The sequence below is a fragment of the Elaeis guineensis genome, chromosome 4 (genome assembly GCF_000442705.2).
Source record: "Elaeis guineensis isolate ETL-2024a chromosome 4, EG11, whole genome shotgun sequence".
Classification (NCBI taxonomy): domain Eukaryota; kingdom Viridiplantae; phylum Streptophyta; class Magnoliopsida; order Arecales; family Arecaceae; genus Elaeis; species Elaeis guineensis.
The window spans coordinates 11,031,332-11,059,306 of NC_025996.2; the positions used below are offsets into that span (position 1 = coordinate 11,031,332).

The 27,975-nt window shown below is 37.8% G+C and overlaps 1 protein-coding gene, 1 non-coding gene and 1 pseudogene across 2 annotated transcripts; 2 read left to right on the plus strand and 1 right to left on the minus strand.

Moving 5' to 3' along the window:
- Positions 1–3,288: 3,288 nt before the first annotated feature.
- LOC105043928 (uncharacterized) lies at positions 3,289–7,526 on the minus strand. The gene is made up of 2 exons (XM_073255076.1): positions 4,386–7,526; positions 3,289–4,107 (listed from the first exon to the last, which is right to left on the minus strand). The coding sequence occupies exons 1-2, from the start codon at positions 4,431–4,433 to the stop codon at positions 3,640–3,642; spliced, it is 516 nt and encodes a 171-aa protein (XP_073111177.1). The 5' UTR covers positions 4,434–7,526; the 3' UTR covers positions 3,289–3,639.
- A 202-nt stretch (positions 7,527–7,728) lies between these two features.
- TRNAM-CAU (transfer RNA methionine (anticodon CAU)) lies at positions 7,729–7,813 on the plus strand. The gene is given in 2 exon segments: positions 7,729–7,766; positions 7,778–7,813. It is a non-coding gene; the product is annotated as a tRNA-Met (tRNA).
- An 8,862-nt stretch (positions 7,814–16,675) lies between these two features.
- Positions 16,676–18,509, plus strand: LOC140857124 (uncharacterized; annotated as a pseudogene).
- Positions 18,510–27,975: the final 9,466 nt, after the last annotated feature.

Consider the following 27,975-nt stretch of genomic DNA (forward strand, 5'->3'; position numbering starts at 1 on the left):
TATTAAGCAATGGAGTTTCATTCAACCAAAAAACAGGGCATTGATGTATAATTATTTAATGAAACTCTATATGGCTGCTCACAGTTGCAGGTTAGAGAAGGGTTAAATAGAGCAAAGGCCCTTTTACTCCACTTGATCCACTTTAACCCGCCAAGCCATATATCCTCCCACCAACATACGCAGATTTCCATCTCAGAGGATGGTGGATGTTTTGCATGGGAATTTCTCTCCATGAAGCTGGGAAACCGATGGTGAACACCTCAGCAACAGCTACAGAGATATCTGGACCGCATGAATTTACCTCACCTCAAGGGTAACAAATCCGGACAACTTTGTACTCTCTGTTTGACGGATTGAGCCTAATCCGACCAAGTGTTCGAATGAAGGAGGTGAAGAATTAGATGCCAGAGGAACAGCATAAGCTTTGGTAGCTTTATATATATATATATATATATATGTAATGTTGCTAAATAATATAGACGTATTTAAATGTGGTGAAACACAAAATTCTCCATGCAGATCGAAATCATGCCACACCTAATCTTGTTTAATTGCCACTTTCAGGAAAAGGTTTGCTGCCTTTATTTAAACATTTTTAGTTCATACTAGTATAGTAATATTTAGAAGTCTTACAAAAATTTTATAGAGATTGGGAGATATTTGGTCATGTCAAAGAGAACTGAGGTTGTCAGTGCAGGAGGATTGGATATTGATACTTGAAAGGAAGATCAGATGATGATCCGGTTTACCTTTTTGCCGGTTTCTGGCACTCCCCTGAAGCAAACACAAAAATCTCTTTATCCCTGGAATGCTTTACTCATCCAAACTTATCCAAACTTATCTAAATTTAGTCTGCAAACAAATATAACCTAAGCTCATCAACGGCTTCCTTTTATATTCTTTAAAGCTATTGTCCCAATTATATTGTAATCTTAAATTGAAATACATTCTATTCTATAAATTTATATTAACTTATGGTAAAGAATAATATAATAATAGTTCACAGATAAAAAATAATCAAAAGAATACATAATGTATGAATTACTATTATATTAGTGCGTTGAAATAAATTGAGCCAATCTCAGGTGAGCTAATCTTGGATCTAGCTTAGTTTGTTTACTAATCAAATAAAGTTAACTGATGCCAAATTTTGAGCCAAACTCGAGCTAGCTCCCAAATAGCCTATAGCCAAACCCCTGAATAGCCTTCCACGTATACCAGCATTGTGGTTGGCCCAGAATTCAGATCTGGGCCAAGGCCCCAACGATCAAGGGCCATCCAACACCCATATGATGCCCTATGGGTATTAAAAAAAAAATAAAAATCTTTTCTTCTGACATCCCTTCTTTATCTCGAGAAAAAAATTTTTGTGCAGTGTAAAAAATTCAACATGAAATACACCATCTTATCCAATTGATCCATATAGTCATCACTTTGCAATACGTATTTAATACCTATAAATCATTTTTTTTATTTAAAAATTTTATATAACGAAAATATCTATATTCTTTAGTCACGACATTCTTAATAAAAATTATGACATCTTTCCAGAAAAATTATAACACTTTTATCTTTTAAAAAAATTATGATATTTTTTAAAAATTATGACATCTCTTTACAAAAATTATGATATGAAAAAAATAATATAATTTTTATAAAGAGATATCATAATTTTTATGAAAAAATATTATAATTTTGTAAAAGAGAAATGTCATAATTTTTATGAAAAGGTGGTATAATTCTGTAAAATAATATCATAATTTTTATAAAAAAATATTATAATTTTTAAAAAAATAATAATTATGGAGCCTAATGAACTGAAGCTGCGCGCAGATTTTCTGCACCGCGGGCGGTGCAAATAGAATTTTTCTTATCTCGAGATCCTTCGGTGGAGGGAACGGGAAAAAACATCCAGACAGCACACCTCAGCAAAGTGTCATCCAGCTGCACTTCGTTATAAGTCCGCTTTAACAACGCCAGGGCCATGTTTCGCACGCCGGCCGACGTCTACAAGAAGCCGGACCCCTACTTTTTCCTCCTGGACATGCTCGGTCTTGAAGCTGACAGCATCGAGGTTACCGGCCCCTCCGTGACACCAGCGAGAATCCGTGCAATTAAACCTGTGAGGCCGATAGAATGGAGAATGGAGCCCACACGTATCGGAATCCATATTGGCGCGGTGCACCGCCGATGCACCAGACGTAGGATATAATTTTTTGTTTTGTTGATCAATATTTGGATCTAAAGAAATTATATCCTAAATCAGATGCACCAAATCCATGGTGTACCCTGCCAACTAGATTTTTCAGTTCTATAAGCCCTTATCCTCATCTCAGATTATTTTTGTGATACATTGTTGATGTGGTACATTTGATAGAGGGTATAACTTATCTTGAACCAATTACTTTATTGACTTCAGGTTTAGTCTGGCCTTGGTCAGGAAATTTGAGACTCTTTTTCTTTTGTTGGTTCATTGTAACTCCACAATTTTACTAACCTTTGGATAGAGCTGATCATGGATCGGATCTTGGGTCCAAGCTAAATTTACTTTTAATTGAGCTTCAGGCCAGATCAATTTAATTTTTTTTGTTTTTTTGTACCCAAGCCTGGCACATCTTCAGGTTTGCTTTCAGAGTTACTTGGTTTGTTGATTCGGTTAATTAAGTTGAATGGACTTTGAACTAATTTGTTTGTAATTGAGATAGGTTATGGCAAGATAGGTCTTCATAGTTTATTTCAATCACAATCGTCTAGCCTTTTTTTCAACTAGTTATGATCCATAATTTATTTGATTCATGTACATTTGGAAATAGAGGCTGCAGACTTCCAAAAGAATCAGTTTTCTCTAAAATACTCATTTGGTTGCCCTTCATAAAATATAATTTACTGAATGAAGTGGATCATAATATTTAGTAAAAACAAACGAGTTTCTTCAATATTTTCATAAAAACTTGTTTTATAGGAAATCAAAAGTTATGATTATCTTTTTTGAGAAAAACTCACATATAACAAAAGTAAAACAAAAGACAGGAAAGAACTATACTTGAAATATGATGAAAAATAATATTTATTTATGGATATGGTTTGTCCGAGTTTAGCTGGTTGGTACCCCTCTCCTTGGGAGGTCCAGCGTTCAAACTGGGCAGATGCAGATTTAAGCTTGGTGAGGAAAATCGGGAGGGATTGGAAACTGATGACCACAAAAACTGATAAAAACTGGTTATGCTTTCAAAGAGATCTGCATTCCATCCAAATGCCACATTAGACAGACAAGGCGGTAATACTAAAACATTTATACTGCACCATGCTTATTTGTTCTGTCTGATTGCAAGACCAACGAACTTGAGATCCCTGTCATGCATAGAAATACAAAGTCCAACACCCTCAAGATGTTCGGTAGCACCCTTTTTGCGGTCAAAACTCAATTACAGACCACAAAAAACAGTCCATGCAAAAAGCATGAAGCACAACACCTAGCAAACGTATCCCACGAGGCAATTCCTGGTTTCAGTCAAGGATATCGCTGAACAGGATGCCCAACAATCAAACTTTACATTTATTTGCCATGTTTTCTTTGAAGCAGATACATGGTGCTTTCTACACCTTTCAGTAACTTGAAACGAAGAGCTTTGGAGAGAATTACTCAGCTCCCACATCCACATCGACCTTGTTTCTTGCATCTGCTTTCCAGTGTCTTTTACCAGCTGGATTTGCATGACACTCAAGATTGGATCCAGCTTCTAATGGTGGCTTTCCCAAGTGAGGAGGCACGCTTGGCACATTTGGTTGCTCCATTAGCTCCTGGAATAAATGTGCTCTCCTTGCATCCTGTTTCCATTTTCGACCAGAATATACACGGGCTTCATATGTGATAGTGACTCCATTTGTCTGCACCCCAAGTGGCAGTACAAATTGGTAGGGATTAACATTAACAAAAATTCTGTTTGATTGTGCTTCACTTGGCACCAATGCATGTTGGCCTAGCAAACATGATTTCTTCATATCTGCTTCAAGGCGCTTCCTTGCTCTGTATCTTCGCTGCCGCTCCCTGTTCTTCAGGCGTCGGGTCATTATGTCATCGGTGACAACCGGTGATGGCTGGACCACCTGCAGGAATCAAGAAATATATAGATCATCCAAGAGGATCACTGGCATACACCATAAAATTTTCATGTGGTTTGCATTGCCCTCAGTGCATGAAGCCTCGTTGCATCATTATGTTTCATGTGGCATCATTTTTGGTACATTTATTTCCCTATTCTACATGAATCCCAGTTGTCCTTAAGGTGTTGCCATTTTGCTATCCCACATAACAAGAACATTGAATAGTTTGTTTTATTAAATAAGATGTAACAGGAGAAGGCAAATCATATGTAAATACTCACCTCTTGTTGACTGTCACCAGGCTTACTTTCTGCATCCCCTGCAATCATTCTGTGGCCCTCCTCAGTCTGAGGTCTTGATTTTGGTCAAATAAGTTGCTTTAAACGGCACTTGATCAATAAACAAACAATTCATCAGAAGAGGGACCAGCAATAAAAGAACAAAGGCACACACTGAGCCTCAATTGACTAATGATTTTAATACACATTAAGCACATAACAACGCAGTAATGCCCATAGGCTTCACATCTTCCAAAACTACATCAAATATATTCATCACCATCTCTTATGTCATGGTCCATTAGTCAATCATGTGTTTCACTGCATCTGGAGACATTTCAACGTATGAGCAAAAGCCACATGCTAACACCAAAAAAAATCTCATGATCATAGTTCCCTTTTGATGACATACAGGCAGACTGAGAAGCTAAATCACTTTTATATTTCCAAGCCTTGTAATTTAGGCTTTGGAGAATAAAGGAAATCAAAGGCAGAAAAACCAAAGACTAAGGCTGTGTTTGGCATCCCTGTCACTTAAAAATAAAATAAAATAAAATAAACAGAAATTCTGTTTCCACTTTTTTTCAGATTTCTGAAAACGAAAATATGCTTGATAGTCTTTTTTTAAATAAAAAAAATAGAAATAGGATTCTATTTCGGCCCTCACTACCCATATCAGCCACTTCGATAGCTTCTCCTCCACCTACACCTCCATCAAGAATCCCCTGCGGACTTGGTCGAGCACCCCGTCCTAGACAAGGACCGCTGCCGGAGCAGCACGTGGAGGGGAACAATCCCGCAGACCGCCAGGGAGCACTCAGATTTATGGTGGTGGTGAGGATGGTGGCACTGGTAAGGAGATGGAGGCGGGCAGTGAGGATGCTGGTCTCCGCTGCAACATCAATAGCACAGTGCCAGCTTGGCATGGAATGGAGGTTGCAAGAGCAAGGGCGAAGTGGTGGAAGAGGAGGCAGAGGTGGAGGAGGAGCTCCAGCTGGATGGCAACAGCGAAGGAGGAGGCAGAGGTGGAGGAGAAGCTCTAGCGGTGTAATGGTGGCAGGGGAGAAGGATGAGGAACATAAAACCCACGTTTTTGGAAGCGAAAATGTTTCACTTCTATTTTTTTTAGAAATAATGCGTTTAAAAAAATTAGTAACCAAACAACCTTTTTCATCAGATTCGGTGTTTCTTTTTCCTTTTGAAAAAAAGGGGGAAAACCAATACCAAACAGGCCTAAAAGCATGTGGTACTGATAATTTGGCATTCAAATGTAAGCTATAGAAACTAACAGCTGAGCAGAAGACTAACATGATGCATTCAAGTATTCAGGAAAAGCTTAAATGCTGGCCTTATTCAACACCTAAAACAATAAAATGCATGCTTTTTTTCTGAGGAAAAACATAAAAAATGAGCAATAATTTCACCAAAATGCCAGGTGTATCAAGATTCGAAAGAACTTTCGTTTGTACATGGTGAATAGGCATGCAGGGTACATGCCATCCATTCGTTTGGGCAATTGACATTCCTCCAACAGAAATAAATTACGCCAGTCATACATCAGTAAATGGAAAAACAATAATACAGCAAAAAGACCAAAATCCAGTCAATCTATACCGAGGTTACTACAATGTTCAAAAATATGTAACAAGAAAAAAGTTTGCTATTTAATCATGGTAAAATAAGGGGGAAAAGAACTCTGAATCAGTTGACATTTTCTTCAATAGTTCCAAGAATTATTCATTTTTGATTGCCACGCAAAACAGAGTGCTGAAGTACTGTCGCTAAAGGGAATTATTGATTGGACTTCTCAAACGTCAACCTATTGCAAGCCTCTTGCAAACCAAAGGGTTGGCATAATTCACACTGATGACAAGGATGGGTGTCAGTTTTCAACACCTGTTCAGAATTCTTGCGTAAATAAGTACAAAGCATGCGCGAAGACAGGGTGGACCACGCAACAAATGCATAGTGTGACACTTCTGAGACAGGCCCCACTTACTCTATTTTGTCAAACATGACAAATGTAATGCCTATGCAGTCATGATTAGTGAGAGGGTAAAAAAAAAAAAAAAAAGCAAGAGCTACATTTAAAATTTTCTTCCTAATCATTCAAATAGATCTGTCAGTTATTGAGAAGTAGTAAATTGTGACAAATTAAAACAAATATCCTGCACCCGCACTGCTTGATTAATAAATTAGGAGTCGCAACAGAGGCATAAAAACATGTTTTAATGCATACCAAGCCCAGCCAACCAAGTTAAGTGATTCACTCTATGCCCCCATGGACACGGCACCAAGCTTTAAACTCTCAACATCGCCAACTTTAAGATGGAAATGGTTCATGATAAGATTTGCCGTACCACACTGACCATATCATATCGTATACAGAACGGAAGATGTATTAAGCGTCCGTACATCGAATTGGATACGCACTCAACATATTTGACATAGCAATACAGATACAGGATCTGGTACTGAAATGACAGCCAACAGAATCATACAAAGATCAAGTCCATGCCAATCGCCAGGTGAAGTGAAACAAAAATATCTTCCACAATTAGAGATACTTAGCTCCACGTCACCCAGAAAACACATTGCTGTTGAAATAAAATGAATCAGAATTTACTTGTTGAACTTTTTTTCCCCCGACAATCTTCAACCTCATCCAACAAGATGCTGCTAATGTGCATAGTACTCGTTAAATTTTTTTGTTTTTGGGGGGGGGGGAGAAAATACTCGTTAATCTTTAACGCAAATCATTTTTCCTTTCCAATATAATCAAGAAGAAACAACGAATGTCCAAAAGACATAAATTTATTTGACAAGAAAGGGAAAAATCGTTACGAAACCCTATGCAGCAAAGACAAAAATAGATTAAAAATGCGGAGATAAACGTGTTTCTCCGATGTATCTAATAGAGGAAGATCGATAAAAACTGAAGCGAAGATACCATTTTACAGGTATACATACACAAAAAAGGAAGCAGAGACGGGAGAAAAGGAAAAGATGCTCCATGGAGGGCTCTTACCGATATAAATTGGAATGGATTATTTTGTTGAGGGTGGAAGGTTTGGACGCTAGCGAGGGTGGCTGGGCCTTGGAAGAGGGATGGAACTGGCTCAGTTTGGAAACACGGGGGGTGGGGGGAGGGAGCGAGGGAGGGAGAGAGTCGCGAACGAGAGAACAAGGGGTAAAGAGAGAAGGCAGCGGAAATGCCGTCTCTGATGAAGCGTGGCAGGCGCGCTCGAATCGAGCTTCGAAGTTTCACGGCGAGTCTCACGAGGTTTGAAACTTTGAATAAATTAATAATTATTGGAATATAAGTTTTGGCCTCCGATACTTGTCCGGGGTGGTGGCGCAGTTGGCTAGCGCGTAGGTCTCATAGCTTCCGAGTTATCCTGAGGTCGAGAGTTCGAGCCTCTCTCACCCCAAATCTTTTTCCCTTTTTTTTTTAATTTAAAAAATCATAAGGTATTGCATGAAACTTTTATGGAACAGCTTATCCGACTGAATCTCTATATACAATTGGATATACTGATAAATATTATCGTATTTCATAATAACTCGAGAGAATGTCATATGAAACTCTTATGAAACAGCTTATCTGACTGAATCTCTGTATACAATTAATAAATATTACAATATTTCATAATAACTCGAGAAAATGTCATCATAAAAAAAAAAGGTTTTGAGTCTTAAAATATTTTTAACATGAATGTCAGTATAAAAGTTTAATGAAAGTTCCTGGTCCTTGTTGAATGATTCTCAATGTATACTACATTGTTTAATAGTATAATACCGTGGAAAATCTGAGAGAATATGTCCACTCAACTTTGCACAAGATGAATATATTATCACAATTTTGCACATTAAAATAGACCAATCAATTGATAATACATGATCGCATGGATGTTGGGTAGTTTTTGTTTACAATTTTCAAGTATCTACCATGTTCAAGTTGTGATCAACTCTAAAAATGAACATAAATAGGATGTGCTTCAAGTTAGCTAAGCAGCATTTAACTTCGTATTTGGCAATGCAGATGATTTCTAATTATAATTTGATTGTTGAATTATTTGCTAGAAATGTACAATATAAGGAAACGTGGTCTGTGTAGACAAATATGTGTTCATAGATTTGCAACTTGAAAAAAGTTTTATGCATTGAGACAGGTAAAACATTGGACGATTAAATGCCAATATGATTTGTTGAATAAAGCTCTAAAGTCCAAATCATTTTATTGAGCAGGAAGGTGGCATGGGTTATACAAATTTCTCTTAAATAAATATGGCATGTATGACCATATATCATCTACCGTTTACCTTTTCTATTAAATAAGTATTATCCAAAGTCTATCATATCATTTTATTCACCATGGATATTTAAAAATAGTTTGAGATTGCGACTATATATTTTTTTCAAGTATGGACATTTTTATTTCAAGAAACATTCAACTTTGTAATTTTTTGGTACTTTTGCCGCAATCTTGTGTATCGTTGTTATATGTACTCAACAAATAGGTGTTTTACATATTAAAGATTATTTTATTTATATGAAAAATATTTTCGTTTGCTACTAAACTATGTTCATTCATTATATAATTTTAGATACATTGAAGCATACAACTAGATGTGTTCATTGTAGTGAAAAGCAAAAGATCTAAATATGAAAAAAGATCAAATTAAAGTGGTTTGTCTTTGTAAAATTTTTTTGTATTAAATAAAGATTACCATTTTGAATCAATGTAAATTTTTCAGAAGTTCTAAACCCATGATGAAAATTGTCAAAAAGCTTGCAAAGATGTGATTATTAACAAGCACAATACAATAAAGTTGCATTAGAATATATTATTTATCATTAGCTTTTGTTGGATCAAAGTAAGAATTGATGTCACTATTTTTTTTTTTTCCAACTAAACTAGCTTGGTTTAAGTAGCAATATTAGTTAAGTGCAAATGATAAGGAAGGCATAAAATGCTGAATTCATCACTACATTCCATACACATCAACAAAAAAAAAAAGGATCAATCAAAATAATTTATGTGCTAAAAGCATATAAAATTAAAAATTTACATCATATCAATTTTACTGTGCACCAATTAGTGTGTAAATCACATTATGTCCAAATATAGTCGTTGTCTATTTTCATGTCTTCATCAATTGTTTCATATATTGGCTCAATCAAAGTCCATTAATTAATATTCTTTCTTCCATTCAAATATCCGTGAGATTAAATATATCCAATTTTTTGTTACAAAATTTGTTGAAAAGATGTCTATTATTTAATCTTTCTTGGATCTAATGGTTGTTCTACATTATAATTATAAATCTTGCAAATATTAGAAGAATAAAATATTACACAAAAATAAAATTTATGATGTTAATGCCAAACTTCATACCAATACTATGTTGTATCTCATACCACACCCAATTTGGCATATGAAGACTACTCAATGCTAGTATGAATTGGGTGAGCTAAGGCCCCTTTTGTAAACTACACAAAGTCATTATTACAACAATATCATATTGACATGCTATATTTTTTAGAAACCCATCTTGGTGTGAATGCCTGTAACCATATTCATAAGATTTTTGGCCCAGCCTGGGATTTTTATATTATTCCTACGGTAGGATTATCAGGTGGTATAATTATAGTGTGAAAAAAAGTTCTTGGAAAGATCAATTTTTATCATATTGATCGTCAAATTGTTTTTGGAGTTCTTTCTTTGACTAATGGCCCTTTGGGATGTTAGGTATTGTGTATGCCAGTACTTCGATTTTTCAACGTAGATTTTTTTGGTCTCAAGATGTTCTTACTCTTCAATTTTTTTTTTTTATTGATGATTTTAATTGCATCTTAAACGTGTCTGACAAAAAAGAAGGTAAACCTTTCATTATCAATCATGATATTAGGAAATTCTGGGCTTTTCTTCGATCAATCGATCTGATTGATTTGGATTTTTTGGGTACCTCATACACTTGATGCAATAATATCTGGATCTTGCTAGGATTTAGAAATAGATTGATCGAGGGTTTGCAAATGATCTTTGGTTTAATAATTATCCAGAATCTACAATCACTCAACTGACTCGATTTACCTTTGATCGCTGTCCTCTTCTTCTCTCAATCCTTGATCACATTAATCGGGGTCCCCGACTATTTCATTTTGAAAAGTTTTGACTTACTTACCCCAAAGTTGCTGTGTTAATTCAGAAGCATTGAGTTGGTTGTACTATAGATAATCCTTTGGATAGACTTTCCTTTCTTCCAAAAAGATTCGGCATGCTATAAATAAATGGAAATATACTTTAGGCAATTTAAACACACAAGATAGACAACTACATGATCAGATCTATGACATTCAACTTTGGAATCTCAAGATGGAACCCTAACCATGAATGATCATACTTTGTGCTTTCTCTACTTCAGGACTACAATATGACTTTTCACAGAATTGAACTAATGTGGTGCCAGAAATCTCATGTGCAGTGACTAAAAGAGGGTGATGCTAACACAAAATTTTTTCATTGTTCGACTATCCTACATAGATGATCTAATCATATTAATACTCTCTCCTTGCCATAATGTGGTACCACTGATGATTCTACCATCATCCAAAATCTTATGCATGATCATTTTCGACATAGATGGACAGCTGATGCATCGATTCTTGATCTTACTTATCCAATTATAACTCCAACGCTATCTCCTTCCTAGAGAACCTTGCTTACTCATTCTCTTACAGATGAGGAAATTGAACATGCTGTAATATCCTTGCATCCTGACAAAGCCCCGGTCCAAATGTGTTTCCAGATTTCTTCTTTCAAAAGTTTTGGTCTATTATCCAGCATGAGGTTGTTTCTACAATTTATTATTTCTTTCAACATGCTCATCTTCCTGCTTCTTAGACTGATACGTATATAGCTTTAATCCCTAAGAAAGTTAATCCTTAGAATCCTAATGATTATCGTCCTATCAGTTTATGTAATACTGTGTATAAAATCATTTTTAAAATTTTGGTTCATAAATTAAAATCTACTCTATCTCATTTAATTTCACAGGAACAAGGTGCTTTCATTGCTAATCAAAATATGATGGATAATCTTTTGCTTGCCCAAGAAATTATGCATTCTCTTCGTTCTGTTCCCCTTCAAGAGATCTGATGATGCTTAAGCTGGACATGAAAAAAAGCTTATAATCGGGTTCATTGGTTCTATTTATTTAATATTCTCATGCAGTTTGATTTTTCTAATCAATTTATCTCTTGGATCTATGGATGTTTTTCAAATCCCTAGTTTATGCTGATTCTCAATGGTGTGGCTTCTCCATCTTTTGTTACCACTAAGGGGTTGCGTTAGGGTTGTCCTCTTTTGCTTTATCTTTTTATTTTATGTTTTCAAGTTTTTTTGAATTTTTTGCATACTACTATCCAATTAAATTTGCTTAAAGCATATAACATCCGTGATGGTCCTCGTATTTTCACATATTTTCTATGGATGATTGTTTACTTATTGCTCATGTGATAATGCAAAATGCTATTTGTATTGCGATCATTATTGATGCTTATGTTACTTATTCTGGTCAATTTATGAATGTTGCAAAATCTCATAGTACTTTCTCTCTAGGTATTAATCTTACCACTCGGGATAATATAATTGGTTTGCTTCATATTTCAGAAAAAAGGGGGGGGGGTTGGTATTAACTGGGGCCTCGCTATCAGGTATATCATACAATGCCTCAGACTTTCAATTTCTTCTAAATAAAATCACAAATAAGATTACAGCTTGGAAATGATGAATCGTATCTCTTGCTGGCCACATGACATTACTTCAGTCTATTTTGTGTGCTATTCCCCTTTATATTTATTCTGTTGTTCATGTTCCTATGTCTATAGTTCATAAGATTGATAAATAATTCAGATCCTTTTTTTGGGGTCATGCATCAAAGCACCATGCTTTTTATCCGATTGCTTGGAGTCAAGTTTGCACTCCAAAATCAAAAGGAGGGCTGGGGTTTCAAATTTTCACTCAGAGACATCTTCAATGTCTATGCAAGCTAGCTGGCCAACTAGTATTAAATCCTACTACTTTATGGGCGTAAGTCGTACATGCTAAATATAAATTCATGGAGTCCTGGATTGACTATACTTGCTTTAGAAGGACCTCTGCAATATGATGGAAAATTGCTCAGGCTGGATCTCTTATGAAGTATCAATTTTAATGGATTGTTGGATTAGGTACTGCAATTAATATGTATAGAGATCCTTGGATAACCACAATCCACTTATGGACTGGCCTACTTATATTAATATGAATAATTTGGATCTTGATATAAATGTTTTTGACCTTATAGGAACTAATAGAAAGTGGAACATTCAGTTTTTAGCTCTTCTTTTCTCAATTGATCTCTTAAATCTTATTTGTATGATACCATTATCGTAGGGTGAGTGGCCAGATCAGTTGGCATGCGCCTCTTCAAAGTTACTACGTATTTTTTTGAGTGATGTGAAGAGGTTATCTTTTACTAATGATGTTCCAAACGTGCAGGTTAACTCTGTTTGGATCTGGTCTTTACGTGTGCCTTTACAAGTCAAAACATTTCTGGTGGAGACCGGTATGGAACCAGTTGCCTTGTAAAGATATCCTCAGCCATTCCAACATAATTCCTATAAATGAAAAGTATTGTGATGTTTGCCCTAATCAAGTAGAGGATTGTGAGCATCCTATCCTCCAATGCTATCATGCACAACTGTTTTGGCACCGAGTTGCATGTACCGAGTGACTTTTTGTTCTAACTCATTGCCGGTGTTTATAGATTATTTATCCGATGCCATGATAGCGATGGAATAGAGGTCACTTCTGATATATGCAGCTTGGTTGCTCTAGTGGGCTCATAATGAATGAATTTTTAACAACAACCAAATGATGATTGCACAGCTTATATGCAAACTGATGGTTTTTGTCAAAAATTTTGGTTTTCTTCAATTTTAGCAACCATAAACCCCGTGCCAGTACTGGGATAGCCAATTGTGAAGAAATCTTTCTTTGCATCAAACCCATTCTACATCTTAGCTACCCCCTCCTGTTGGGATTTTAAAAATTAATTTTGATGCATCAGTTTTTGAAAATAAGGTGGTTGCAGATTATGTTATTAGGAATCATGATGCTTTCATGCTACGTGCTGGAGGTAAGGTACTTCCTCATTTGTCTGTTCTTTTGCTGAACTAATGACTGCATGGCTTGGAATCAGGGTTGCTGTAGAGGAACTTCAAGCTACTCGGTTCAAGCTGGAGGGGGACTCCGCTACTGCAATGTGTTGGTTAAAAGATCCACTTTTACAGTTGCTCAAATATAATCCTTACGTTAGAGATTTTCAGTGATGGACTGCAAGTGTCAATATTTATGAAATTTCTCATACTTTTAGAGAGACAAATCAGTGGCAGATTTCATGGCTAATAAGGCACTACAAGGGGATTTTGTGTGGTCTTATGATGAAATTTTGGATAATCATACTATATATCTTTACAAGCTGATGCATATGGGATCTCCTATAATTGATAAACAATACCTTAGTGAGCAGGGCATGTGTAGGATTTCCTTTTTTTCACATGTTATTGACTTTCATGGAATAACTACTTCTTTGATATTGCAGGATTGGCCAACATGGTGGTATGTGTTGGTCTACTATAACCATTAGTGTCCGTGTATGGTTCCTGGATGCTTAAATCATTATCTTGGCTGTGCTGACATAGCCGTCTTCTCTCAATTGTTCTTATTCTTTATGTGGATAGATGGTGGTACATGTTTCAGTCAAAAAAACTCATTGATGGAAGTAAATAGAAAAGAAACTGGGAAAGAAAGAATATGGAAAAAAATGGGATTCTCTAGAAGAATGTTATATAGAGGTAAAAAATTGAAAGTTGTAAAAATATCGGAGGGGAAAAAAGGAAAAATAAAAGAGCAGAGAAAAAAGAAGCAAAATCAGAACAGCAAAGAAAAGAGGGGAAGAAATGCATAACCTTTGGTGTTTCATATGTGCAGGTATCACATTATGTTTCTAATAAGTTATTGATACTTAAATGTCCTGCTGAATTCATCATTCATGTAATCCAAAGGACGTTGTTGGCTAATCTTCAAAGCCCCACTCTAATCTTTTATGCTATCCAAACGGTGATACTTCATTTCTCTTGCATAAAAATTCTTAGGAGAGTTTTGGGAAGAACTATGTATATATATTGGTTAGCTGAAGATGATGCTTTACTACCTCAGTACATGGGAATATTGGCTCCCATGCAATAATTGCATGCTTCTTATGGTTCATGTTAAATGCTCTCCTGCATCACTCTGGCTGCCAGCATCGACTGTCATTTTATGAACTTTATAGTGCCAAGTTCTATGTAATGCCTCCTGCCCTTGACTGGTTTCTAAGATCTTGTATTCAGCCATATCACATACTAATGCAAGACAAAAAGAACATATGGAGAAAAGAAAGATGAAAAGGAAAAAAGAAAAAAAGGAAAAAGGAAAAGAAAATAAAAAAGCAAAAGAAAATCATGCAAACAAAAATTTTATCACTAACTTTTTTTGGATTATCTTGCAGGTTTCATTGCTCTATGGTAATATATATATTCCTCTGGTCTGCTTACTTCATCCCTTTCTTTACCTTAACATACAACATGTTGATACAAACAGGTGCTGGGAAGATGTATTTTTTTCTTCGATGGCTCTTGTTTTTGCTGTTTTGGCTTCGGGTGTTCAACATATTGCAGCCTTCTGGTGATTAGTTCAAATCTATCTACACATTCTTCTCTGCTACCAGGGCTGTATCAAGGTCCCATCCAACTCTATATACAGATCAATGTGGTTGTCTGCTCTACACATCAAAATCATTCTTCTTTCATATATATTCTGCTGATACTGCAGGTTTTTTTTTTATTTGTCTTCAAAGATCCTTACAGTCTGACTTATTTGCGTACACATCACAAAGAGCTCAACTAAATATTATGTATCAGTTTACTTGGTGGATGGATCCAGTGGTATTTCGGATAAGCCTCATCCTCTCTTGGGTTATAAGCTATTATCGGTTTTATATGGTCAAATTCATTTTTGCATACTGCTGCCATGATCACTGTTGGGAAGCTTCAGAGTTACAACATTTACTATGTTATCAGCAAACAAGGATGCTGTGCCTATTTTATACTTTTCTCTCAATGTATATATCCTACTTGACAGTATCCAGGCATAGATACAGGTCATGTTTTACTCTTGGTTTATTTCATTTTGCTCCCATGTTGCTGTTTCTTATTTCTTTTGTACTCAGCAGTGCTGTGTTAGGCTACTGGTTTTCTTTCCTTTGTATTCAGCACTGCTGTGCTGCTTATGTACTGCAGATTTGGTTTATATAATGCTTATGAGACATCTTTTACAACAAAAAAAAAAAAAAAAAAAAAGAGGAGAAAGAAAAAAGACCTACCTCCATATCGAGTCTCAATTTGGTACCGATGTGTAAGATGCATTTGGTACGGAATGGTATATACTGGTACAATGAATCCTGGTTTGAGTTGACCATCCACTAATGGAATTGTAATTGTACATGATACACATTCCTGATCCAAACTTGTTGTTGACTTGAAGAGGGCCCTAACTCGGCTAAGAAGGTGTCCACATTCATACAAGCCAACTGGCCCCAAGATGCCATAAAACCTCAGCATAAAATTGGCCCCACCACTCAAGGAGACATCTCTTGAAGATTTTGATTTTTTCTCTCGGTCTCTCCTCTGAAGTTTTCCACGGTGCGGTAGGGGCAGATCGGCAGCTAATTTGCCGTTCTCAAGAGAAAGGAACGGTGTAGAACGTAGAGGCTAGGAAGGAATTGTTGATGCATGTGAAAGCCCCAAGGAAGTAAACTAAAATATCCAATAATGAAACACTTCATTACATCTGCATTATGACTTGCACTTAACATCACAGTCCACGTGGAACACCATTGTCTGGTTGTTTCTAACCGTTTCATCCGTCACAACTCCCACTCCGAGGCCTTCAAAACATCCAAAATAAAACACTGGTTGACTGGAAGAGGACCACGGATCCGAACGAGTGAAAAAATCAGTGTAACGCCAGAAATATTAGAACAAATCGGTGAAACACCACATATTGGAGGACAAATCACTCACTTTCCCTGCCCGTTCCCATCTTTGAAATTACAACGGACCTTCCAATTGCGGCTGCAGCTGATCCAGCGAAAATCCTCGTCCGTTTTACTTTTCTTTCGTCCTCGCTCTGCCAGTTTGACCGCACCCTCGCAGCCCCGTTCCTGTTATACCCGTGAGTGGAGAGCCAGTCGGGAAGCAAAAGCAAAGCTGAGTAAAAGAGTAGAAACACCGCAGCCCACTGATGTAGATCCCCGGATCCAGTTCGGAGGAAAAAAACCCATGTAACCCTCTCATCAGACGCCCACCGTTCCCTCTCCCTCTCTCTTTTCCCCCACCAGAAATCTCACGCTCCCAAAACCCATCCGACGATCTCCCATCCAGGGTTTCCCATTCTCCCCTATCCTCAACCCCAGAAGTCTTTAGGCCTCCAGATTCCATCACTCCCAAAGTCAATAGTCTCCAAAAATCCCCTTCCTTGTTCGCCCTCTCATCTCCCATATCCTGCCTTACGCCATCACGGCATGAAACAACGCAATTCCACCCATTCTTTTCCCTTTACATCCTCTCCAGAAAGAAAGTCTCAATAGAGGGAAAGGAAAAAATAGGCTATCTAAATCCCTACTATTGGAGAATGGATCAGTCGAAGAATCACAATCAACATCTGGGCGTCAATAAGCTGGGCAAGAACATCCGCAAGAGCCCCCTCCACCAGCCCAGCTTCGCTGCGAACGCGAGGCCGCCGCAATACCAGCAGCAGCAGCAGCCGCCCCCGCCGCAGCCCCAGGTGTACAACATCAGCAAAAGCGACTTCCGTAGCATCGTCCAGCAGCTCACCGGCACCCCCACCCGCGATCCCCCCGCCAGCAACAACCCCCCGCCCCCCTCCAACCCTGCCCCTGCCCCCCGCCCTCCCCACCCCAAGCCCTCCAGCATGCGTCTCCAGAAGATCCGCCCCCCTCCTCTCACCCCCATCGCTCGTCATCCCCCTCCCGCTCTCGCCCCCCCAATTCCCTACCAAAATCCCCACCCCGGCCCCGTCCCCGTCCCCGTCCTCGTCCCCGTCCCCGTCCCCCCATCCCAATGACAATCCCCCCTTCTTCCCCCGCTCCGTTCCTTCCCCGACCGGCGCTGGCCCCGCCTGGGCCGAGTCCCCGGTCACCGCTTACATGCGCTACCTCGAGAGCTCCCTCAGCTCCGACACCTCCCGGCAGGTTCAATCCCAGGCCCAGCCTCCACTCCTCCCATCCCCCGGCCTCCTCCCTTCCCCGCCCTTGCCCGCCTTTCCCTCCTCCCGAGCCAACGCCGCCGTGCCCCCTGCTACCCCGCCGGCCCTGCTGCCGTCGCCTGGGTCGCCGTTCGTCGTGCCGTCGCCAAGCGCCTTCCTGAACCTACTGTCCCCCAAGTCGCCCTACCCGCTTCTGTCCCCCGGGTTCCAGTACCCTCCGCCGCTGAGCCCCAACTTCGCCTTCTCGCCAGGGCCGGGGCCGGGGATGGGGACGCAGCCACCATCATCGCCGGGGCTCTTCTTTCCGCAGTCACCCTCGGGGTTCTTCTCCATCCTAAGCCCAAGATGGAGGAACATTTAACGGCTGAAGGACCTCTCCTCTCGTTGTTACGATAGGAAGTTTTCCTGTATCAAAATGGTGGATAATGAAATAATTCAAATGTCTTATGCTCTGACCAAAAGCCGAACGGAGAAGTACGAGCAAAGATAGAAGTAACTATTCGTTTAGGAAAGCAGGTCTTCTCTCTTTGGAGAAATAGGCTGGCTTTCTAGGTGTTCAGTTGCATGGAGGTATAATGGAAATGAGGTAGGTGCAGTGTTGTATACATTTAGTTCCTGTTTAATTAGTGAACTCTGTCATCAAATGCTTGTATGTAACTCTGTTTCTGGATCTATTGATTTCATTCACTTGAAGACTATAGATGTTGTAACTTTATTATGAATTGCGTTTTGGAAGAGTTATGATTTTTTAATTGTCTATCCGCTCTATACAGTTTGCAGTTATGCTATTTATGGTCTTGCAAATACATATTGATTGCAACAATGTGGAGTTCACTGCTAGTTGACATACAGCTGTCTTTTCTATTCAAAAAAGGTTAATGGCATGGGGATAATTGATAAACACATGTGTATGTTGTTGATTTGTGGTAGTAATTGCAGAGTGAAACTACTTTTTTTGTTTCGGAGCAACTATCAATGGGTGATTTTTGTTTTGATGTTGTTTCATCCTTACTTGAGATATGTAAGCAGTAATAGAGGCATTTTTGTTTAACGCTTTTCAGGATGTTAATTGTGGTTAGCTTCTAATGACTGATTAATAACCTGCCATGAAGATTGATGTGGAATCTTGCAATATCGTTTCCTGTAACATTGATTGATTAGTTGCAGGAGCTTAACTTTGAATGTGCTTGGGGCAAAATATTATGATTGGTTCGCATGATGATGCAAGGGTGAGCTTTGGTGCAATGGTGAGGTTGTTTTCTTATAAGCGGATGTCATGGGTTCAAAACATGGAACCGGCCTCTTTGCATGTGGGGGGGTAATGCTGTATACGTTTAACCATCCCCAAACAACCGTGGTGGTGGGAGCTTTGTGCGCTAGGCTTCCCCTTTTTTTTTTTGCATGATGATCGTAAACCATAAATTTGGTATCAATAAACTTTGCGGTTATCTGTGTGTCGGCTTAGATGCTGACATGCTTACCTTGTTTTGTTATATAATATCTTTTAGTGTATCTATGACATAAATAAGTTTTGCCTGTGGGTTAATATTAGGCAGTGAATTTAAAGTATAATGGTTTTATGAATTGACAATTGAAGTATGTTCCTTAACTCAAACATATATTTTGACGATGTTTGGGAATTGTGGTTTCAGTGACAACCTAAGGCGTGTGTGACCATTGTGACTGTATACATTGGTGCTAGTGATTTGTACTTTCTGGTCTCACAGAGTACTGAATGCAGGTCTATTAGTATTTTTCTGCCAATGATACTTTGTTTTTATGCTCGAGGGTGATTAATATGACCCTGTATAACATCAAAAGGTAGTCATTTTGCACTGTTTAAAATGGAAGAAAAGAAGCAGTATGTAGTGGGGCTTCTGAAAATCATTGTACATAACAATAGCAAGGACATGTTAGCTAATAGGCACAAGAAAGCTAAAAATGCTGAACAAAATCAGATGCATGCTAGAGTGAAATTTAAGGAACTAAGAAGACATGAACATATGGACGTGATTTTCAGTTACGTGAAATTATATATATTTCTACTTGAAATCTGAGACAGACATGTTTTGATTTTTCTTTGAGCATTGGGAAGTAGATGTGGAAGAAATGACTGTAACAGCTTGCTAGTTGCAGTTATTAGTTATTACTGTTTGTTTTCAAGATTTGCAAAGAATAATAGAAGAAGTAAAATCGGAAAAATGGTTGAGAGGGTAAAAATAGAAAGGGTAGTAATGCAAGGAGAATGAATGCACTATAATGAGGTCTATTCTCATTGGCCAGAGTTGGTGGGCGATTTCAGCTTTTGGTAGGTAATTAGAAGGTGGAAATACCCCTCACAAATGGCTGGTCATTGTTTTGCAGCAAATATTGGGAGCTGGATTAGATTTGACAGCAAATATTGTGAACTGGGTTAGATTTGACAGCCTGATAATATCAGTTTACAGTTTAATATAAGTGGGTCTGATACAGTACTGTTAGTTGCACATATAAAGGGAATATAAGGTTATTAAGCAGGCTTTTGCATCATATAAGAATGGCAGAAGCTTCAGTACTTTTCTGTATATGTAATATTGGTAAATAATGTGGATGAATTTAAATGTGGTGAAATAAAAAATTCTCTGTGCAGATTGAAATTGTGCCAAGCTAATATTGTTCAGTTGCTACTTTCTGGAAAAAGTTTGCCACTTTCAAATTTCAACATACTTAGTTCATACTAGTACGTCAAGGTCTTCTGAAAATTTTATATAGATTATGAGATATTTGGTTATGTCAAGTTGTCAGCATGAGGAGGATTGGACTTTAGTAATTCATTGAAACTTGAAAGGAAGTTCATGTGAAGAGGATTGAGTGAGGAATAAAGTGGCTGAAATTAGGGGATGAGTATGTATAACTATTTCACAAGGTGGCTGACTTGGGGAAGAAAAACTTATGGAATAAGAGAGAGTACTTGTTAAGATCCTATTCCTTCAACTTTGAAGGCCACAATTCTGGCGATTGTTCCTCACTGTTACGAAGTTAGTGAATTCTACCTGTAGTCATATTGAGGCAGTGAGGCTTATTGTTTTCATCATAGGCTGTATTTGCCACCATTTCTACACCATTGATTGCACTGTAGCCTTGTTGCTAACACTACCGAATGCCACCATAACCATCACATAATTGACTAGCACCAATTGGTTTCATTGGCTAGATTATTTCTAACCATTAGCACTTGTTATAACTACCCTTAACTATTGACAAACACCAGATGGCTGCTTACCCTGTCTGTAAACAATGTCTATGACTGTCAACCCTAACTCTAGCTTCTAACCTGCCAACCTCACATTTGGGTGGTCATCATATTACATTGATTCATTGCTGCTAACAAGATATGAAATTGGTGTAAGTGGAATGGAATTGAAATAAGGAAACAGACGAGTGTGAATCCATGGTCAAAATAGATAGCTAATGATAGTCCAAAATGGTAAATTTATTGTAGTTTTATCATACAAAATTCTATTGAAATAAGGCAGACACTTACTATAAGAAATGAATGGGATGGCATTTTAGTGTTGCTATGCTTTACAAATGATGTGTCATTTGCGAATTAGAAGAAAAGATTTACCCGATAATAATAAGGCAAACGATCTTATGACTTCTGTCTGTTAGAAGCAAGGAGGAAAAAAGATTGTGCGCACATTGACATCAGCATGCCGACTACTGTGTGTTGGAAAACTTTGAAGACATGAATCCCTGGATCAATCAAAAGCCAATCTATGAAATCCTGGAATTACAAGGAGTGAGATTGGTGGACTGGTCATTTATCTTAATCTCCAAAAGCCCCTTCTTCAAATAACTTCTCAGCTGAAAATTGCATTTTCTGATCTGCTATCATTGTATTGCAAGTCTAAATTGCTATTTTTGTTTTGTAAATAACAGCATCCAAAAAACCACAAAGAAAGCTCGAGGATTGTATTTTTGAGAGTGCATTTAGTAGATATTAGATAGTGTGATGATGTATTCACCCGTGGAAGCCCCAATAAAGAAAGTGTCAAATTTGTGCGCAATAGCTAGATATGGAAATGAAATCTTTTAATTGAAACGAACAAATTTATCTATGAAAAGAATAGTGTTGGGGTAGGTTCTCGTCACTTAACCGACCTTAACCAGAGGCCTACCTCGGTAAAAGCCGACCTCATCAGAAGATTGTAGTCCCCAGGAAACCGATCTCACCAGAAGGCCGACCTCATCTGAAAGTTGAGGTCAGTGTATGTCCGACCTCAGCATCACTTGGACGTGGCGAGTCCAAGTTGAAGACTACATCGGCCAACGACTGGTCTATTTCTCCATTGGCGTCAGCGAGAAATCGATATCAGCTGTCTACGGCGTCTGATACTTTAGATCAGTCATCTACCGACCTAATTTTTTTCAATCCTACTCGGCGAGCTCGGGATTGCTAGCACACAGGGTATTCACCTCGGGCTGCCTCCAATCTCTTTCATCTTGCCCCAGCTAGTGGCCGATCTGGATATCTACATCGACTGAACTGTCGGAGGTTAAGTGAGGCTGCCATACAGTCACATCGAGTCATATCAAGTCGCGTCATCTTGAGGCCATACCTAGGCGGTCCGCTCCGTGCTGTGATAGGACACCACAAAGTCATTAATTATGTCATGCGCACGCGATGAGGCTCGTCACGCCAGATAGAAGGCATGTCCATTGATAGGGTCATTTAAAGATGCCACCATGTGGCTCCGTACGATTGGACGTTATCAGAATACATTTTCATCCTTTCATCCTGCTCTCTTTATAAATAGAGGTAAGAGAAGACCCCTAGAAGGTATGCACATTCCAATACTTAGAACTCAAAAACTCTACCTCACTTGCTCCTCCACTTTTTGAGTTAAAAACTGACTTAAGTGTCGGAGTGTCCACGCCGGAGTCACCTCTGGCGTGGGCTTTTCTTGTAGGTCTCTTTGTTGCCATCGGACGCCGCAGACCGACCTTTTCGTCTGGCCCGAGTTGACCTTGCTTTCGTTTAGCGCACCATGAGCCCTCGCTCTCATTCTCAACCCTCTCGACTGTACCCTCTCTCCGGCGAGCGGTCCTTCTCCACTAGTTTCTTGCCATTCGATACCCAGACGCGACGATCCGACTACCCCACCGAAGACGAGCCGCAACAAATAGCATTTAGAAGTAATTAGTTGGACCTCTTTACTTTTCTACATGGAAGTTGGAAGCACATAGCACTTGAAGAGGTTTTGGCAACAGTTGAAAATTTGGCTATTAACTATGTTAAGGTGTGCTTCCAGGAAGTTTTTTGTATTTTAGGGTGAAAAAATTGCAGTTTGTTACTTGGAAGATATCACAGGAATAAATTTTGTATATCTGCTAGACATATTAAGTTTAAATGCAGGTTTGATTCTGAATTTAGGACTTCTTGCTAAATTACAGGGAAGGATGGTTATGTAAAACCAAAACACAGGTTAACTCAAAAGTTCCTAGATTGGATGCTCATAAGCCATCCATCATTCTCTGAAACCACATGCCTTTTAATTACAGAAAACCACATTCCATGTTCAATTTTTACCCCTGTTCTTTAAGGCTATTTGCCAACACCTCCAGGTTTGTAAATTTTGAATCCCTATAAAGTTACCACCTTCCTGCACCCACTAACTAGACCCCGATAAAAAAGATGGAAGTTCCTTAAAATCCTATACTCATCTTCTCCTCCCTCCTTCTGAAAGCTTTTCATTCTAGCCAATAGTATGCCCTCCATGTTCATCTCTTTGAAATTCCTACAACTCAATATACCCAAAGTGACTGTCTTTGCTAGTGTTAGAAATCCTGCCACAATTAGATAAATGAAGATTCTTTTGATTATTGACTCCTGAACACCCAAAATCCTCCCTTTGTAAGCTCTTACATCTTAGTCAACAATGAAGCTACAGTGATGTATACCAACCTGTTGACTAAGCTCTTGCAGCTTGCCATATACCGATGATGTATATGATAAACCAGAGTATAGCACATTTAGTCCCCTTATGAGTTCTTTCACCTCAACCTGCTCATATGGCTTGCTCAAACCTCCATAATGGAAAAACCTTACCTTTGCCTTTGAGTATTGCCAAAGGCCTTCAGAAGACCTACTGAAAGGAACACTTTGGACTAAGATTTTTTTCTTTCATCTCACTAATCCATTGTCGATTACATCTGTGTCATTGAGTTGACACAGCATGTCAACTGCATTCCTTATTGCTCTAGCCTAGTCTATCTTGTTTCAGGAATTCGCTGGTTACCTTCTCCTGCTTGTCTATTTGCATTCATCATGAATAAAAACATATTCTGGAATATTTGATGATGAGGCAATTTTTATCAAAAATTTGAAGCCAGAAAACCCAATCTTTATGAGAGTTGTGATTTGGTAGGACAAGCTGGTAAAAAAAAGCATGTGCGATATGATTGAAAGGCTCTAAGTACTTATCGTCATTTGAAATGAAAAATAAGGGTGAGTGCTGATTTAGAGTTTGTGCATCACTTTACTTGGTTTGGATTGAGGTATGCATAATATTTATCTGGGAGGTGGGATGGTAGTTCGTTTGCATGAACCAATCATATATGAAGTATGCAAGACAGTGATGCATAAGCTCTATAGAAAGGTAGGGTTTATGTTTATAGTTTCATAGGTGGAGTAGAAGTTGAACTCATAAGTTGGATTAGTGATTGTGGTATCAAGAGTGGATGATTCCAGGCAATAGCATTTTGCACAAACAAATACAGTTGGATTTACACGTAATATAAAAGTAATTATGTGTTCTGTGTTTCATTATTTGATCATAAGACCTTTGTGCCACAGGAGATGGCTTCCTACTAGATGTTGGATAGAAGTGGGGTTTTGTAGGAGCATCTCTAACTTGAGAATTTGCTTCCACCTTTGAAGGTAGGCATGGATTTAGTATAATATTCATTTATTTTATCTGATGGAAAATTCATCCTTCTTGCATATATAGGGACTTGATTTCACTGCATTTTTTGGGTCATTGCATGGCTGGATCTTCTGGAAGAGGTTGTCACCATGATTTGTCTGGTTATATTTCTTTTGCAATTTACGTATACTTGATAAATGATTATACAATTCTAATGTGGTAGGTGTTGTCAAGAATAGCTAGTATTTTCAAGTTCTAGAAGCAGATTTTGTGTGTAAGTTTGCCACATTTTAGTTGGAGGCTGCACCAGTCTATTTCATCGAAGAATGCCTGAATGTCTGATATCTCCACAGGAATACGATTTCAGAATTTTAGTTTGTAATGAAAGATGAGTTTCATACTCCTGTTGTTTTAGTGAGGTACCTATCAGTTCTTTCGAACTAATCCATTGAGATGTTGATGCCTTCAAGTCGGAATTTTGAATGCTCCCTAGGCATGGACAATGCTTCAGCCAAATATAACCTCTGACCATAAGATTGTGTGTAGAATTCAATGCCATTTGTAAATGATGCAAGTTCAAATAACATCATCGGTGATGGCAAATCATCAGCCTCTTGTATGAGAGGCAACCTTTAAGACAAGCTAATAGCTTATTAAAGATGAAGGTGACTAAACCAGCCGGGACTTCCAGTTAGAGATGAAAATTTCAGTATGTTTGAGAATTTGGGGTTGTGTGGTGAGTCAATCAATTGGAACTGTTCTTGTACAAATCTTCTGGGATTCTATGTCCTTGTAGTAGTCTAAGAATTTTTTCAATCTCTTTCTGAGAAAATGATAAACACTGAATTTAAAGGCATGAAACGGTAAAAAGAAAGTTGGAGAAATTCTCCAACTTCAGCTTTGCAAAATAGTTAACAGCTTTCATAATAACAACTCTTGCTCTTGACTCCTGATGAATGGTAAGAGTAATTTCTTGGCATACTGGATGCATACAATTGGTTTCAAGTTCCAAATCACACTAACACAACAGATGAATGCCAGACCTGTGCTAGGTACATAACTTTCTTACAGGTGTAGCCTGAATGCAGTACTTGAAGTCAGTTTGTCTTGTAGAAGTGACGACTTTTGCATGGCAATTGTTACCTTCTGGCTTCATGCCGGTATAGTGTGCGTCTGAAAGGTTTCAGGGCCCCTTGTATGCCAATAAAAACAACATTCTGACATTATTGAACATGAGTTTCTTGTTGCACGGTGAATACGGTGCAGGTTTTCTCGGTTTGGCATATTCTTTTTTTCCTTCTTTTTTATGAAAGGGAGAGCAAAGCCTGTTTAGATTGGAACTGTTTTCACGAGAGTCTTATTCTAGTTCTTTCTTTGGTATAACTATCTAATATCTCTTGTTTTTTTGGTTTTGATTTCTTTGCATGGTTGCTTAAAGCTTTCATTTCTTGGTATGCCACCTGTGTATTCGGCAAATTTCCGTGCTCATCATTCAATATATTAAGAGGTGGTATCATCTTGTAGTTTTCATGCCATAAGCTTCAAATTGTTCAACACAAACTATAGAGTCAGCCTGCACCAGTGGTTTTCTTATATGCCGATCTGTTTACCGTGTTCAAAATCATTTGGAGGAGGTCTACACATAGTTCACAATGTTTTACCTGATGTAAGATGTGAGAAATTCTAGATTAGAGTAATTGAAGTTGGCTGTGGCTTGGAAGCTGAACTGCTTGGCAGAAGTTGGACGAGGGGGAGAAAGATCAGAGCCTGCAAGTGATTGGAGCTGGGTGGGCTAATGATTGTTGAATATGGGTAAATAAACCGTCTCTCAAATTATACAGGGATGAGGTTTACGCAATCTCCAACGAATGGAGAGGTTATATGATCCTCAATGAAATTTGTAATATGTACTCCCCACAGTATTGTCAGTCAGACTACTCGTACGAGTTCCGCGGGACCTGATCTGGATGACTCTCCTCATCTTTGTTATTCCATCGTTGCAAACATAGATAAAACAAAACAGAACTTAGTTTTCCAACAATCATTTTTCTCCCATTCAACACATGGCATTAAAACATTGAGCCATATCACAAAGATGGAAAATTATTAACTCTATCATAGCACTTGTTAATGTGTTATTCTGCTCATTTGCTTGTGATCATCTTATGTTTGATTGGAGTCATGAGTGGGTGGATGGATGAAGTTGGAAGGATGGACTGCTTCCATCCATTATTTATTTCAAAAAATTACAGAGAGGATGGATAGAAAACGAGGGATTATCCATACATCCTGACCTACCAATTTGCATCATCGGAAAGATGGATGAAGTATTAATGAGTGGATTTTTGTATTGACAAAATTATTCATCATTAATTTTTTTGATAAAATTATAATATTTCTTCATTTTTTCATTCATATTATTTATATATCTTTATATACACTATTAATCATATACTATTAATTATAATTAGAATTATTTTTTTCTCTATTTTATTTATTATTTTAATTAATTATTTATATAATACTAATTAACTATTTAAATTAAATTATATTTTAATTAGTTATTTATATAATTAATTCATTAATATTTAATTTATAAATTATTTATTAAATTAAATCAAAATGAAATATTTATATATTTTTATATAATTATAAATTATAATTATTATAAATTTATATTTTATTTATTTTTTTAATATAAATAAATTAATAATAATAATAATATTTTTATCAAAGAATAATTTAATAAAAATTCAAACAGAAAATAGACGGCACCAAACAGAGGATAGGCGATGGTCCAAACTTGCTTAGCTTCTCTTCAGCAGATCCACAATCATATTCCATTAAAGAGACTAGGCCTGGCCTATAACTCAGGCAAAGCTCCCAAATCCCCTGGTTGGAGGCGGCATTCCATTTTTGCCGAACCATTTTCCTCCATCACTTTCTCTTAGATCGTACGAACAGAAATCCCAAAGCTAATTCATAGAATTCTCACATTCCCACATTCTTAGAAGCCTATGGAAGTCATCAACTGGGCTTGGCATGCAGACGGTGTGGATGGAGCTGTCAGCTTTGTCCAGTAAAGTTTTAGGGGGTTTGTAATGTACGTTCTTCGAGGAACCCACTGACTTACCAATATAAAAGGACTTAATTCTTATTATACACAGATTACGTTAAAACAAACCAAAACGTGACAGAATCTTTAAAAAAATAGTATCATCCAGAGAGTGATCAATAAAGAAAAAACTGCAATGTTCATACTTCACAGTTCACACGTTCTAACATATTGAATGAAAGAACCGGTATAATA

Excerpts from the sequence above, each read along its gene's own strand:
- LOC105043928 (XM_073255076.1), bottom strand. The coding sequence starts at position 4,433 with ATGATTGCAGGGGATGCAGAAAGTAAGCCTGGTGACAGTCAACAAGAG. Across the intron at positions 4,108-4,385 it reads CTGGTGACAGTCAACAAGAG|GTGGTCCAGCCATCACCGGT; the intron begins GTGAGTATTTAC and ends TGATTCCTGCAG.